We start from the raw sequence: 17110 nt of genomic DNA, 5'->3' as shown, positions 1-17110 counted from the left end.
GGAAAGCTAAAAAATTTCTAGATAATCTTTTAATTCTTTAGAAAATTGTATAGATGTTCAGAGATATTTGCAGATATTCATTGAATCATGAAAATCTGTAGAGAAAATTACAGAACTTTCGATAAGTTTGTAGATTATTAGAAATGTTGTGAACATCAGAGACACTTGTTGATCTTCAGGGATTCAGGAACTCTGTAGATTTTTAGGAAAATTTGCAGAACTTCTGAAGAACACACAGAACTTCAATGAAATCTGTAGAACTACCGAGACATTTGCAGATTTTCAGGAAAGATTGTTGATCTTCAAAGAAATTTTACCGGAGAACAGTCACAAAACTTCAGAGACGTCAGAAGGTTTGAAGACCTTGCAGAATTGCGTTGTTAACAGAAATTTTCAGAAATCAAGGAATCATGTATATCTAGTGAGAACTTTTCCCACTAGCTTGTCTAAAGTTGGTATCGACATCCTGGCGAAGTTTTGAAATCCATTTTCATCTTTATATCGCAGCTCTTGATGAGCCAGATCCCTGCCGGTGTTCCTCCTGAGCAACCATTTCCTACTCCACAAAGTTCACCTTTTCTTTCTCATTTTATTTAAAATAATAAAAGCAAATACGTCTGCCGAAACTAGAGCAATTTTCCAGTAATTCATGATGGAAGTATTTACTTTTGATTCCTGATACAGTTTTGTTTTGAAATCTAAATTGACAGTTCTTTCGACATGTGCAAGCAGTGTGAACACCAGCAAACAGGGGGGTTCGACAAAGTGTGTCGAAAGTAAATTCGAGCAGATTCCTTAAGAGATTTTAGACATGTGAAACCATGATTTATTCTGTCTTGATCTTCCAAACAGAGTTAGACTCAAACATATTATCAAAATGATATTTTGTTTTTGAAAGCATATTGTTATCAAATTTTGATATATCGTTTTATAGAAATAGTATAGACAGGTTTCTTACTTGTATTTAAAGGGTGATACGGTCAAAATTTGGTCAAGGGAAAACGCGTGCAAATCGGTGAAATCGTTTATTTAAAAAATCAAATTAAATTTCTTTTTCAAGTTCAATTAGTATAAAATTCAGGAAAAATATTCAGTTAGGCTTCCGCTTTTCCAAATCCGAATTGCCGGGCCTTACGCTTGACCCCTGCCATCAGATTTTGTACAGCCACCTTGTCCACCTTCTTCGCCGCAGAAAGCCAGTTTGCCTTGAACTGCTGCTCGCCCTTAGCAGTTTTTTTGGTCTTCTTTAGGTTCCGCTTGACAATAGCCCAGTATTTCTCAATTGGGCGGAGCTCTGGCGTGTTGGGAGGGTTCTTGTCCTTGGGAACCACCTGCACGTTGTTGGCGGCGTACCACTCCATGGCCTTTTTACCGTAATGGCAAGATGCCAAATCCGGCCAAAACAGTACGGAACAACCGTGTTTCTTCAGGAAAGACAGCAGACGTTTATTCAAACACTCTTTCACGTAAATTTCTTGGTTGACAGTCCCGGAAGCTATGAAAATGCTGCTTTTCAAGCCACAGGTACAGATGGCTTGCCAAACCAGATATTTCTTTGCGAACTTTGACAGTTTCATGTGCTTGAAAACATCTGCTACCTTTCCCCTTCCTTTTGCCTTATAAAACTCCTGTCCCGGAAGCTGCTTGTAGTCGGCTTTGACGTAGGTTTCGTCGTCCACGCAGTCAAACTTCGTCAGCATCGTCGTGTACAGCCTCCGGGATCGCGCTTTGGCCGTCGTATTTTGTTTATCATCGCGATTTGGAGTCACTACCTTCTTGTAAGTCGATAGTCCGGCTCGTTTTTTGGCTCGATGCACGGTTGTAGACGATACACCCAGCTTATTTGCGGCATCTCGGAGAGAGAGGTTAGGGTTTCGCTTGAAACTACCGGCAACTCTCTTTGTCGTCTCAGCGGCTTCCGGTTTTCGATTTCCCCCCGATCCAGACTTCCTGGCTGTCGACAAACGTTCCCCAAACACTTTAATTACATTTGTAACGGTTGATTTGGCAACTTTTAGCGATTTTGCCAACTTTGCGTGCGAGTAGCTCGGATTTTCGCGATGCGCGAGCAAAATTTTGATACGCTGCTCTTCTTGCTTGGACGGCATTTTGACAACTGAAGAGTGAATTCCAAAATCAAAATAGGAGCAACATTCTACACACACACACACCTTCAAAATGAAGGGTGTTCAGGTTTTTTAAATGCAAAATTGAAAGAAATACGTCAAGTTGATATTGACCAAATTTTGACCGTATCACCCTTTATATTCTTGAATTAAAAAAATACAACACAAATACCATGTGCCGACTTATAAGTACCAACGCCCAACAATCGAAAATAACATAACTCAATAAGTACATAAAAGGGATTCCAGATTGGATTTTTATTTGATTTGCATGAAACCTTGCATACAAGTTTTTGGGGAAGAAAAACGCCGTTTTGCATACTTGGTTCGCCATTTTGAATCTAGCCTTACTTATGAGAAGGGCCTATGGAAAATGCACATAATATAAAATAAAAATAATAATAAAATATAAATTTTCCCTTTAAAGTGACATGTCAATAATTTTTTTTATTATCCTTATGTTATAGCTGACTGAAAATGCTATCTAGTGCACAGTAGGTTGTTCTGGGGAAAAATAGGTTACGATGAAAAAAATTGTTTTAAAAAAAAATATCAGGAACAATGATTTCTTCAAATGATTTTTGGTGCGTTGTGCTGAAAACGTGCTAACAAGTATTAGATACAGGTAATCAGATACCAGTTAGCTGTACTACGTACAGTTGGTGACTGTAAACATGGTCTTTGTTGGAACTAGTCCACCATGGCCACGCTGGCCATAACGAGGCTAGCTCCGTCGTTGACCGTTCCTTAATAATAAATAAAAAGAACGCAGTAGTCACCTTCCATCAAACTAGAGGGCTGCCGACTGATACCTCAATCAACAACCGCCGCACTCTTTATTCATTCCAGGTATATACAATTTACAATCTTCTTCAATAACAATATACCTACGCCAGCAAATCTACCTCGCTCCAACTCTCCAAACTCGTACCTGAAGGTTCGACGATACCTGAGCGTTCAACTCTACCTATCTTCCAACAGTCTTTACCCAGCATTCTATGATTTCTACCCGTGAGCTGTATAATAATGTCTGACTCGGTTCTGAATTCATCCAGTATCTACTAGGGAAAACCAAACAGTAAATGCAGAAAGGTTGCTAGTAGCATAGTGATTATAGTAATTTCAGCTCATAACCCTTTGTTTTTTTGAACGAGATCCAGTGTTGTTTGATAACATAATAATTGTAAAGGAAAGTGTAATACGTTTTGGTGCAAAGGTAAGTTTTAAATACACATTTTAATTATATGTTTTGTGATATTTTCGTACAAAACTAACAATTGGAAAATATTTTCTATGTTACAGATTACAAAATGAGTAAAATAAGATGTATTCGCCCATTCAAAGACATTCAGTGTTCGAAAGAGCTGCGATATCTCACGGATGGTATCATCCAAAAACTAAAATCAATTGGATTTTCCAAGGTATCCACACTGAACACCAAGGATTTTCGTGTTTGTTCGTCTTGCCGTCTACATATTGATTCAAGAGCTCACCTCACCCAAAACGAGGAACAAAGCGTAGCCGGCGGCTCAAGGATGCCAACTGTTCAGACCATACCTGATGTACCTGATTCGCAAAGCTATGAAAGTTTGGTCACGATACCATCAGAGTCAACGCTAAGCACAACTGTAACACAAAGCTGTAGTTTTCGGAAAGAATCGCAAGTAACTAAAAATTCACCTTCTTGCAAATAATTTCGTGTAGTTTTCAAAAAATTAGATTGATGTGTTTTTATGAAATCATGTGGTATCAAACTTGTCAATTTCAAGCAGAAAAATGAAACAAACTCGTCTGCAGGCTTTACAATAGTTTCTAAATCACATCTATCCGTGGTAACCCACTGTTCAAATGAAAACTGATCAATGCATTTTTCCTCTAATTGTTTTAAAAAAATGTTTTCTAATGCGGAAGAGTCTGGACAATCTTCACAACACCGTAGATAGCAATATCAGGGCTGGTAGTGAGTCACTTTTTCTTGTAATCAGTCACTATTTTCAACTTTTTTACGTGAATTTATTTCAAGATAGATTATTCTTCTTGGATCTGATTGTCCAAACGATGCCCACATGTTGTTATATTTTTCGAAAAATTCGAAGGTGTTGTGTTTTGACGTTTAATCGTCTCTCTCTATCTACTGATTTGGCTAAATAAAATTCCCTGAATTCAGTTTAAATCAGTTTAAAGAAACAGCTTTACAATAAACTTCATTAAATGTTGAAGTTTAACGCTTACTTAATTTTAGTAAGTCTAAGATCGTATTCCATGTACAAGTTCAAGACATTGAAACGAGAACATAAGGGAAGTTTACATTCTGAACATATTAGCGGTTCTTTTAGCTTCTGGAAAAAAATACAGGAACTTTAAAGATGTTCCTAGAATTTTAGAGAACTTCAGAAATATATAGAATTTGAGAAAAGCGTGGATACTTTAAAGAAGCTCTAGGTACCTCAGAAAAGCGTGAGTTAATAAAATATCAGGAAGTTCCATGATATGCTGAAGAAAAATAAATCGAGAACCCTTAAGTTGTTCCAAGTATTTCAGGGAAGTACAGAGAATTTATGAAATCTTCCAAAATATGCCAGGAACTTCCTAGAGAATTTTAGAGTAGAACCGAGGCCTTCAATATAATTGAGAGCTTCAGGGAAACTTTGAGAAAATCAGTTCAAGTAATTTCAAGAAAATTACAAAAACCTTAAAGAAGTTTCGAGAAACTCAGGAAATTTTCGGAAACTTCAGAAAAGCTCAGAGAGAATTTCTGGAACTCAGTAGAAATATCTGGAAAATGTGAAGGTATTTTAATAGTGATAGGGGAAATGGATCTAAGATTGAGCCCATCGCTAAAAATCTGCTATTTATCAAATTTTATCTAGATGAACGCGTCATTGGAACGGTACTAATGGATATTTATGGTCGCTATTGAAAATTTAGTCAATTGCTGAATTTATGTATGTGCCCAAATTAGGGGCATTTAGGCCGACATTACATCCATTTCCCCTATATCATGGAAATTTCAAGAACTTCAATTAACTGGAAAAATTTAGCTAAGTTTTTGTTTTTTTTTTTTCGATAAGGCTCAATCGAATGCACTTTAAAGAGCCAGGAATTCTTGTTCATTATACAAAACATCGTAAAACTATATTCAAAAGGTACAGCACAACAAACTCTTTATCTTCCGCAATCCAATAACCCACCTCCATCAGAATGGAACCCGCTTCCAGTGGTTTTATTGTATGGCAGTATCGAGAGCAGAGAGCTTCCATTGCAGCAATGGACGCAAAACCGTGGTAATCACTAACACACTCATAACGAAACGGTTGCTTTCCAAAGTCGACAACGCATCGAACTGCTGATGGAGAATATTATTATTATTTAACTTTATTAATGAGGCTTTCAGCCTTGGGCTGGTTCGCCTCCACGGATGGAGAATAATGAGGAAGACCTCGCAATGGTTGCTGCCGAGTAAATAGACGATCGCGTGACACACATCGAGAGTGGCGTATTTTCTGGGCGATCAGATACCTTCAGAGCAATCACATTAACTGAAGGACATTCGCAGTGGCTTACAAGGAGTTTTATGATCCGAAAACTTCAGAAGCGACATGGAATTATGAATACATGTCAGAAAAAGAGAACTTTAAGAAAGCATAGAAAACATCAGGAATGTTCCCAGATAAGTTCAGGGAAAATGAGTGATTAAGGCCAAAGTACCGTGAGTTATGAAACTTAAGGAATTGTGGAAGCGGCGCAGGTATTTTACCCCAAACCCCAAAGGGCCTGGGTTCAATCCCAGTCGCCACCGCCGGGTTTTTCTGAGGCATAAAATCTCTGATCACGCCTTCCTTAGGGAAGTAAAACCAGTGGTCTCCGGTCCATGAGTTGGTGGGTCAATAGGTAGGGTCCAGGTATGGGAGCTGCCTCCCTGGTGTCGGTAGCACTAATGCTGTACGGAAAACAAGATCGACGGTAAATAAATCAATAGAAATTGTGGAAAAATCAAGGCAAATCTAAAATTTCTGGTTCTTATAAAAATACTTGAAAATTCAGGGTAGCCTTTAAGGAAATTCTGATGTCTTTTGGGCACTTTTAATAACGTCAGTGAAGTTTAGACAATTGATGAAGTTATCAATTAGTGTCGATTGCAGGAGCTTAAAGAAGTACCAGAAGTGCAGAGATCTTGAGAAACAATCCGAGAACTTTATAAAAGTCTATGGGTCCGAGATCTTCTGGAACTTCTGAAAATGGGGGAGCATTTTAAAGAAGTTTCGTTGGGTCCGAGATCTTCTGGAACTTCTGAAAATGGGGGAGCATTTTAAAGAAGTTTCGTTGGGTCCATAAATTGGGGGAATTTTGGGAGGAGTTCAGTTCTATTAGTTTCAGAAAATAAGCGGAAAATTTCAAGAAGTTCAAGACTTCAGAAATGTTAGAAATTTTTTTAAGGTTTTCAAATAAGTTCAAAAGTTCACGGAAGCTTAGGATTTTTAGGATAGTCCAATTAAATTCAGGGCAGTACAACAAGCTTCATGAGAACTGTATAAACTTTAGAGAGGTTTTGATAACTTCAGCAGGGTGTCGACTACCTGGAAAGTCAGGGAATGTTAGTGTAGGTCATATTTTGCGGTTTTTGACGAATGACCTTCCTTTATCAACTTAGCCTCTGTTGCAATATATCTACTAGCATTAAATTGATCCATAACTTTTTGTGTTAACCATGAATAAGGCAATAACGATAAAATTAATAATTTTTCACTTCTTGCAGTGGATGCATTGGAAAACTTCTCCTTCATGTTTTCTAAAACTTCTTTGAGTTCATTCACTTCGTCAGTCTCAGGCTCGAAGTTGAAAAGATTCTTTCTAATACCTTCGTTGATTTCACGGTGCTTCTTTTCGGGGTAGTGGATGTAGTTGAGTTTTCCCACGTCTATAGGTGATACCTGGATTCCTGCAATGCCTCGGTTGAATATCTCGATGTTGACTGGTTGAGTGAATTCCTGGTACGATTGAACTGAAGTAACTGATGTCATTGGTGGTACAGTTGTAAGGCTTTCATAGCTCGGTACGACAGGTACTATCACTGTAGTTGGCATCTTTGAGCTTCCGGCAACATGCTGTTCCTCGTTTGAGATGAAAAGAGCTTGTTTATCAACACGAAGACGGCAGGACGTGCAAATGCGAAAACCAGTATTCAATCCTGATGCTTCAGAATATCCAATCGATTTTTATTTCTGGATGGTAATATTCGAAATATTCCTCAGCTCTTTCGAGCACTTGACTTCCTCGAACGGCCGAATGCACCTGATAAAACATGCACAACTTTCCCGAAGACACCATAGCAATCAAGCAAGCCGTTTTTGCAATATAGGTATGTTTATTTCATTAGTGTTTTTCTACACAGGCCCTATTGAAAAGTTAGGATTCATTACATCTGATACAATGAAAAGGTATCGTTACTAACAAAACTAGCGAGCCTTACTGAAGGAGCAATTCCATTCAACTTGACGATTTTTGAATTTTCTTTTTTATTCATTGTCTTCAATTTTGCATAGTTGTATCAGTGATCTTAACGGTAATAAGTCAAATACTCAACACTGTAGTAGTGAACACCAAAAACATCTGTCTGTACCTAATGTAGAAATTGTACCTATCAATCTGATACTTGAATGAGTTTGAATGGTGAAAACAAGCAGTTGATCACAAATATTGCTTTTTGCCGCATACATTTTAAAAAGTTATCATAGGAAATAAGTGTAACACCATTTGGTTAAAAGGTAAGCATAACCTTGAGTTGAAATCATTTTTAAAGATTATTATTTTTATTTTTTTTAATACAGGAAGCAACATGAGTGAACGAGTATGTTTTATCAGGTGCATTCGGCCGTTCGAGGAAGTCAAGTGCTCGAAAGAGCTGAGGAATATTTCGAATATTACCATCCAGAAATTAAAATCGATTGGATATTCTGAAGCATCACGATTGAATACTGGTTTTCGCATTTGCACGTCCTGCCGTCTTCGTGTTGATAAACAAGCTCTTTTCATCTCAAACGAGGAACAGCATGTTGCCGGAAGCTCAAAGATGCCAACTACAGTGATAGTACCTGTCGTACCGAGCTATGAAAGCCTTACAACTGTACCACCAATGACATCAGTTAGTTCAGTTCAATCGTACCAAGAATTCACTCAACCAGTCAACATCGAGATATTCAACCGAGGCATTGCAGGAATCCAGCTGGATAAACGATTTCTTATGACCCAATGTATTCAACCGATAAAAAATGATGATGTGAGTAAGGTGTATAAAAAAGGATCTGCAAATTCTTTCAGAAAATACCAAACAGAACTTGAACACGATTGGATATTCCGGAGATACAATGAATTCCATGTCCATTATTTATATTCTAAACTACAATATAAATATATAAAAAAAATACAATTTAAGTAATTTAATTTTTTTTTTATGTAAATAACAAAATATTTTTTTACAGTGTATATTTTTTCTTGAAAGGTATAGTACTTGTCCGCAACTTCGCCGAAAACAGCATCTGGATCAAACAAATTGTTCGCAAGATGTTTTTCTATTGATGCGTATCATTTTTGCATAAGCCCTTTTCAAGTGTTAGTCGTGTACAAAACTAGGGAACCAAATCTGTAATATGGCATGTTGGAAAATAACAAACAACTGTGTAAAGTTTCAACATAATCGTAGAGGGTCGAAAAAAAATTCGTCGTTTGAAATGGAACTGCTGATTGTGTATTAGGGTTCCAGGATTCTTGAAAAAGGGTCACAATTCAACAATTAGAATTGTTTCCCCTACCTAATAGTGGTGTTAGTATGCGTGGGTGAGCTACCAGTTACACCAAACCGACGATCAAATACATTGTTTACAAAAGCTGATGCGTCCCTTCGAAAAAGTAATCGAGAATTCACAATCTGCTTCACCTCTCCCTCTGTCTTCATTCGTTCCAATCGAGCTAAGCAGTGGATTTTGAAAGTTCGATTGGAACTTTTGGCAGACGTCCATACTACACGGCCAATCATACCAACTCAGCGACTGAGATTAATTGACTCAGAGAATTTTATTTCCATACGAAATTTACTCAGATTTGAAAAAAAAACTGCAGTTACTCGAAGCTTGTGAGTAACTGCAGTTTTTTTTTCTAATCTGAGTAAGTTTCATATGGATAGAAAATTCTCTGAGTCAATTAATCTCAGTTGCTGAGTTGGTTTGCTTGGCCGTGTAGAGGGCTTTAAAGGAAAGGGGAGTATTATTTACACGACCAGAGTCAATTCTACTCAGAGGTATGAAGACAATTTTCCACCTGCAGTTTTTTTTAAATTTCTCATACAAGTTATTCTCAATGGCCGTGTACTACTTTCTCGACCGTTGAAAGTACCTCAGAAACTGATTCAAGTTGATCCAGTTCCTGGGTTGTTTTCAATAGGCGTGTTTGTTGTCATGTTATCCTCGTGCGCGTGTTCGCGATCCTCGAAACAGTCGAGCCGTTAATTTTTCACTTATTAGTTATCTATTTGGAATATTTCAGGTACACATTCTCATTATGTCTGACGACGAGGCCCAGATTCAAAGCGAGGAAGAGGTCACCGAAACCCCAAAGAAGGGGCGTGGACGCCCGAAGAAGCCCGAAACTCCGGCATCCGGCGAGGTAAGTCCTTTGTTTTCTGTATTTTTATTATTGTTTCGATGTAGTGATCTTTGCTTTGACAGAATAGAAATTTATCATTTTAGGCTCTGAACCATTTGGTGGATTATTTTAACTTTTGGTTAAAATTTGACAGATGAAAAGTTATCGATTAACCCTGCTATCCGAGCATGGTTATTTCTGACAGACAAGAAGTTAAATTTTGACAACCGTGGCTCGAAAACCGGTCGATCGACAGCACGGGGATTTTCGAACATAGAAAATAACTTTCGAAATGTCACTTTTAACCACGAGTTAAATTTAACTCGGCAAATGGTTCACAGCCTTAAAGCACAAAGGATTGATTATATAAAAAAAAGTTCTGTTTCTATTTTTATTTATTCAGTATGTATTTAACGCCAATTTGAAGTCGTTTTTGACATTAATTGTTGAGTTTGATTTTGCCTTAAACATTATTATAATGAATTTCACTAACGTAAAACATTTAAGAAATCCTAACTCTTCGTTCCGACGTATTCTGAATCCGGGGACCTCGGGAAATCCAGTAAAGAAAACTTCGGCACTGAGGCAAAGAAATCTTAAGCATTCCATAAGGCATGACGTATGAACCTGGGCAATTTGGATTTCATATGCTAGGGGAAATGTCTCTAATGTTGGCCTATGGATCTAATATTGGGCCCATCGCTTAAAATTTGCTATTTATCAATTTTATCTAGATGAACGTGTCATTTTGACGTTACTAATCGATATTTTTGGTTGCTATTGAAAATTTAGTCGATTGCTGAATTTTATGTATGGGCCCAAATTAGGGACACTTGCATCAGTCTACTGGTCAACCTAAAATGCTACATCATCAGGGCTGTTACAACAGGCGCGGATTTATCGTGGATTTGAACTTTCAGTCGTGAAAATCGCGCAAACATTAAATGATGTCGTGAAAATCGCGAATGCGAATGCGAATGGACTGATATGCTGTCACAAAAATTGTGGAATTCATTGTAACATTTCCGTCCCGGATTATTTTGCTTTCATCAATTTTGTTGTTCATTTGGCTCTCATTTTCAACCAAACACTCTGCAAATAATCGATAAATGATCTCAATTCCATAAGTCACACCGGATTTATACGGAATTTCCCTGAGGTCTGTCCAATGTGAGACATTTTCCTTTTTTCCAATATGAACATAGCATTTTTCGTTGTCAAATCATAAATGAATAGTAGGGGAAATGGCTCTAATGTTGGCCTATGGATCTAATAGCGAATTTGTTTATTATCGGGGTTGAAACCAGTTCCAACCCAGTGAGAAACCGAACTTTTTGTCAGTGCGAACCTCAACCTGAGTTAGGTTTTAAAAATAAACGATCAAACTGACGTTTGTCAGAAAACAAGCAGACCCGATCTTGATACCCGATCCAGGTTGGAACTGAATAATAAACAAATTCGCTATAAGATTGGGCCCATCGCTAAAAATCTGCTATTTATTAATTTTATCTAGAGATAAACCAACCCGGGGCAACTTGACAACTCCAGTATATTGCCAGTGCACCCCGACAAGTTGGTGCTGCCAAACTCACAAGTTTCAGAAAAGTTATCTGAATAGGGCGAATGCGGAAATGATGTACAATAAATAAAATCCAAGCTTAAAATTCATCTCATTGTCGCGCGCTCACCAAACCGGAACGCGCGTCTGACGTCAAAATTAACATTAGTAGCATACTGCCTATAATCCCATATCAGTCCCATATGGAAAAAGTAGACATTAAGAAAATGGCAGTTGAAGTTTAGAAGTGCAATTTCTATGTAAATATTTAAAAAACTCATAGTAAATTAATCGATAATTTTGTCAAGGTAAAATCAGTAGCAATGCAGCTTGCATGGTTTGTTATATCAGCGAAAAATATGGCGAATAAGAAAGCAGAAGTGTATCGTAGCCTCTGGGCGATTTAATTTCAGGATGGGACGGTTACTTTGCTTGATGGGACATACTGACTTGATGTTGTTTTCACATTTGGCATGATAAAAGTCCATAGTTTTATCATGTAATATGAAAGTAGATGCCAATTGATAGTGGATAGCGTTATTATCTTAAAATTGACGAAAATCCATATGGGACTGATATGCGATTATAGGCAGCATAGGAAGTCCAGTGATGCCAGCGAGAAATCAGTGCCAACATTTCAAAGGGCCGTAATTACTTTTGTAAACAATGGCTTTAGACGTCGATTTCTCGCAAATGAAAACCTATCCCTCCAAATTACAAATGCTAGCTGATACAGGAAACATTCCTCTACGTGCTGGTGTCATTCATTTTCATGAGTGAGCTTTCATTCGCGAGAAATCCATGACTAAAGCCATTGTTTACAAATGCAATTACGCCCTTGTGAAATGTTGGCACTGAAATGTCGTTTTAATTTTCGATTGTATGCACAATTCATAATCAGATTATGAAACTTTTTTTTGTAGTCTCGTGTGTCTTTGAGCAGAACAGAACCAAAAGTTCAAACATATGATTTGTTAAACGAAAATATGTTATTAGGTCGTACCTATGAATAAAAGCGTTTACTTTACTTTTCCCGTAAGAAGTAAAGTAAACTCTTTTTATGCATACGGCCCATTGAATTAATCGAAACAAATGAAAATTGAGCGAGGATACTATCGGTGATTTCGATGCTATTGGTATTATCGTCGATGATCAGGCAATAAAATTATCTGATAAATGGTGATAATATCATCTATCAGATAGAGGATACTGTATACGCAGCTAGTACTGCAAAATGTACCATTTGAGGAACTAGCTTAAAAGCGTACAGCAGTGAACTTTGTACCTGTACGTCTTTCGAATACATTTAAGCTAAATAAGTAAATATCATGCAATTTCACTAATTTTCAATTTCAGCAGTTTACTTACCCCGTAAGAGAAACACGGAAAAGTAAATTTTATTTTTTTATTTTACGGGCCCAGGACAAGCCTTCATTGCACAGCTATGCTGAAAGCAATAATCTAAAGGATAATCAAATTCAAGAGCAATAAATAACTGATGAAACCAAAGTATTTTTATTGCCATTCGATGATATAATATCATAAATTCATAAAATCATAAATTAGCTCTTTTCATATGGTATTCTTGTCTGTTGTTTGGCATTCACCTTTAGTGAAACAAAAGGCTTGTTTTCCATACACGCTAACTTCTGCTCGTCCGATATATCGAGTTGTCAAAAATTGAGTAAACGAGAAATGTCAAACTGAGTAAAAGCCACTCAGTCAACAAAATTCTGGACTTGGAAAAAATGCCAGTCATGTCGGAGGAAACCTCATAGAAAATGTTACTCAAAACCGGCTGAAATGCCTTCAGGTAAGTACGAATTGCTTAGGGAAACGGCAGCCCAGTGTCAGGCGCGTAGGCAACATGCTATACAGTGACAGCGGGCCCAGTACAGCAAAATAAATGGTTTGAGCCCGGGACATGCTGCCTTCTGTTAAACGCTGCTGTTGGTATAAGCCTTGTCACTGGCCTGGGAAACGGTGTTGAACCGTTTTTGCTCCGGTAGAATGAATCCGGAGCAAGCAATTTCTATTTCCTTAAATAAAAATCAAAACAAAAACCCTCCCCGCGACTGAAAATACTGGCGAGTGGATTTGACTCAGTCTACGTGAGAACGTAGTTTCCTCAAAAGTGAGTCAACATAAGGCTACTCAATTTTGAGTAGCCATATTCAACATTTACATTTGACTCAATTTTGAGTTCACCAGAATAAGCGTGTAGAGAAATACCAAATTAGGGGCATTTAGGCCACATTCCATCCATTTCCCCTCGAATATTCTAGGTTCTCCTAATCGTCCTGGAGTTCAGTTGATTTGTTCTACTGTATAATGTCGGTAGTATCAAAATATGTCCAACAGATTCAAAGTGTCTATGTGGATTGTATCCGACCCTATTGTACGTATACAAGATGTTATAGGTTCTGAAATCATTCTGAAGATTAGATTATTTTTCTACTAGATCACCCAAGACTAATTCAATATCTGTAGTTTCGAAATATGCCCAAACAAATTTGCAGTGTTTATGTGGATCATGCCAACCTATTTCCGTGTGTGCCAAATGTTATAGGATTTCCAAATCGATATTTCGATACTACAGATATTATCCTAGTCTTTGTTGATCTAGTTAAAGTAATCATCTGAACTGCAGGACGATTTGAAGAACCTTAATAATTAAACATTATCCATATAGACACTATGAATCTGCTTGGATAAATTTCGATACTACAGACTTTATCCCAGCCATGGTTGATCTAATAGAATAAATCATCTGAACTCCAGAACGACTTGGAGAACTTAAAACATCTGGTATACATGACAATAGTTCATGCATGAACCACATAGACACTGTGCATCTGTCTGGAAATATTTCGATACTAAAGACATTGTCCCAATCTCGGTTGATCTAGTAGATTAAATTATCTGAACTCCAGAACGATTTGAAGTACCTTGAACATCTGGATTACTCAAAATTAGATCATGCATGATCCACATAGACACTTTGAATCTGATTGGACATTTTTCGATACTACATACATTATTGCGGTCTTGGTTGATCTAGTATAACAAATCAACTGATGTCCTGGACGATTTGGAAAACCTATAATTTCCGGTATACATAGTAATAAGTCGCGCATGATCCACAAAGTCACATATATACGATTCGGTAATGATTTGACAACAAAAAATGCTAGGTTCATATTAGAAATAAAAAATATACCATGAAGATGTCTCACCATTGGACAGACAGACTCGATTATGTGCAGGGTGTTTAGTTTGAATCGGTAAAAAATTGAGAAAACTAGATCCAAATTAACTACAACGTTTATTAGGACAGCAAAATACGTCAGAGACGCAAAGGTTAATTTTCTAGAAAATTTGCATTTCAAATGAAAATGCATTAAATCTAGGCCGGAGTTATTCAATAATGCCGGAATCTCATAATGTAAGGGTGTTTTATTATGTTCACTAATTACTCCGAATTTATACTATACATAAATATCTGAAGATGATAGGGGAAATGGCTCTAATGTTGGCCTATAGATTTAAGATTGGGCCCATCGGTAAAAATTGAACGGTATTGAAAATTTAGTCGATTGCTGAATTTATATATGGGTCATTTAGGCCGACATTATCGTATGCGTGATAATGTTTGCACCATTAGACAATGTCAAAATTAAAAAAAAAAATCAAATTTCGTTTTCGAGTTTTTTTTTATTATTTAATCAAATGGGTGATGTTCCTCAGAGCTTTCATCTACTCCATCTATCGTATAAAAATTACCACTACAGTCTGTTATTTGAAATTAGCATCTTCAACTATATAAGTACACAAGTTTTTTTTACGCGGATTTCAGAATTTACGCGGTTTACCGTTATACACTGGAGTCACTTTGTACGTGGATTTTGGAATTCACGCGGATTCCGGTATTTACGCGGGACGTATCACCCGTGTAAAAAGCGACTCCAGTGTAAATCATTATTTTTTTATACACAGCCTACTACGGTATGAGCTATAGGTTACATGCATGCAAAGCAAACCAAGACACAGGTGAAACGAGAACCTTATTTGTACGATGGTGCAAACATTATCACGCATACGATACATCCATTTCCCCCTACATTGTTATTTTTTTTCAAGGGTTACAACTTCTTCTTCGCATTTCAAGCTTATTGCATATCGCATATTAGCTTATTGTGTGCTCTCAACTTAGTGTTCTAGATGCACTTCCACATTTATTAATTGAGAGCTTTCGATGTCTGTACCATTTTTACACTGGTATAATTGTGTGGCAAGTCCAATCATACTTCTATACCTAGGAAGTCGAGAAATTTTCCAACCCGAAAAATCCCTAGACCGGACCGGGAATCGAACCCAGCCACCTCCAGCATGGTCTTGCTTTGAAGCTGCGCCTTTACCGACTGAGCTAAGGGAGGTTACCCGAAGGAAGAAATTTTCATTAGACAACATAAGATTGAAAGGCACACTTTTGGAACTTTCTAATGCTGTCAAATATCTTGGAGTAATCCTCGATAGTAAACTTAATTGGAATATGCACCTAGAGCAGGCAATAAACAAAGCTATTAATGCGCTATGGATATGCAAAAGAACATTCGGTAAACAGTGGGGACTGAAACCGAAAATGATCCATTGGATTTACTTGGCAATTGTGAAACCCAGGATTACTTATGGTGCATTGGTCTGGTGGCCAAAAACAAAAGAGAGTGTTGTTCAGAGAAAGTTAGAAAAACTCCAAAGGTTAGCAACTCTCTCAATAACAGGTGCAATGAGAAGTACACCATCGAAGGCATTGGATGCTTGGCTATTATTATTATTTAACTTTATTAGGGAGGCCTTGGGCTGGTTCGCCTCCAAGGTGGATGCTTTGCTTTATATGCTACCATTGCATCAATTTGTACAATTAGAAGCCGAAAAGTGTGCTCTAAGGATTACAAGGTCAGTGAAACTCTTTGAAGGAGACCTTAGAGGACATCTTACGATTCTAAAAAGTGTTAGTATCAACTCTCTAGTAAGGAACAACGAAGACTGGATGGAGAAAAGATACAATTTCAATCGACTTTTTCGAGTAGTTGACCCTGGGTGTAATTCATGGCAATTTGGTGGCCCGGTACTTCGTCCAGGATCGATTGTTTTTTATACAGATGGTTCAAGATTGAACAATCCAGTGGGAGCAGGAGTAACTGGCCCAGGGATAGAAATATCGGTTCCTATGGGCAGGTGGCCAACTGTGTTCCAAGCTGAAATCCAAGTAATTTTAGAGTGTTCCGTTATATGTTTGCGTAGAAACTATAAGAGTTCAAATATATGCGTCATGTCCAACAGTCAAGCTGCTCTAAATGCTTTAAATTCGGCGACATGTACATCAAAACTTGTCTGGGAGTGTGTTCAATCACTTCAAAAATTGTCTTGTCATAATCAAGTCAACTTATATTGGGTTCCTGGTCATTGCGGGATTGAGGGAAATGAAAGAGCTGATGCACTAGCAAGACTCGGATCTTCTCATAAGTTCATCGGGCCAGAGCCCTTTTGTGGCTTATCGGCTGCATCTCTTAGAATGGGGCTAAAAGCGTGGGAATCTTCAAAAGTGGATGAAAACTGGAAGAACATTTCCATTGCTAGGCAGTCGAAGCGATTTATTAATCCAAACATTTCTGTGACCCACACAATCCTGGAACTTTCTAAGAAAGATCTTAGTATATATGCAGGTCTTATAACAGGTCATTGTCTGAGCCGTTATCACTTGAAGCTGATTGGAAAACTTCAAGAT

The 17110-nt window shown here is 37.6% G+C and overlaps 1 protein-coding gene across 2 annotated transcripts in view; it reads left to right on the top strand.

Moving 5' to 3' along the window:
- tacc (transforming acidic coiled-coil protein) overlaps positions 1 to 17110 on the top strand; it is a 41828-nt gene that overhangs the window by 4456 nt on the left and 20262 nt on the right. For both annotated transcript variants that reach the window (XM_065218664.1, XM_065218665.1), the window contains exon 2: positions 9666 to 9785. In XM_065218664.1, the coding sequence (XP_065074736.1) occupies positions 9681 to 9785 (105 nt within the window). In that variant the 5' untranslated portion in view covers positions 9666 to 9680. The remainder of the gene's footprint in view (positions 1 to 9665; positions 9786 to 17110) is intronic.

This window comes from Ochlerotatus camptorhynchus, unplaced genomic scaffold (assembly GCF_037179485.1).
Source record: "Ochlerotatus camptorhynchus isolate MF236.1 unplaced genomic scaffold, CSIRO-AGI_Acam_v1.1 ptg000091l, whole genome shotgun sequence".
NCBI lineage: Eukaryota > Metazoa > Arthropoda > Insecta > Diptera > Culicidae > Ochlerotatus > Ochlerotatus camptorhynchus.
This window is presented reverse-complemented; position numbering and strand designations above follow the sequence as displayed.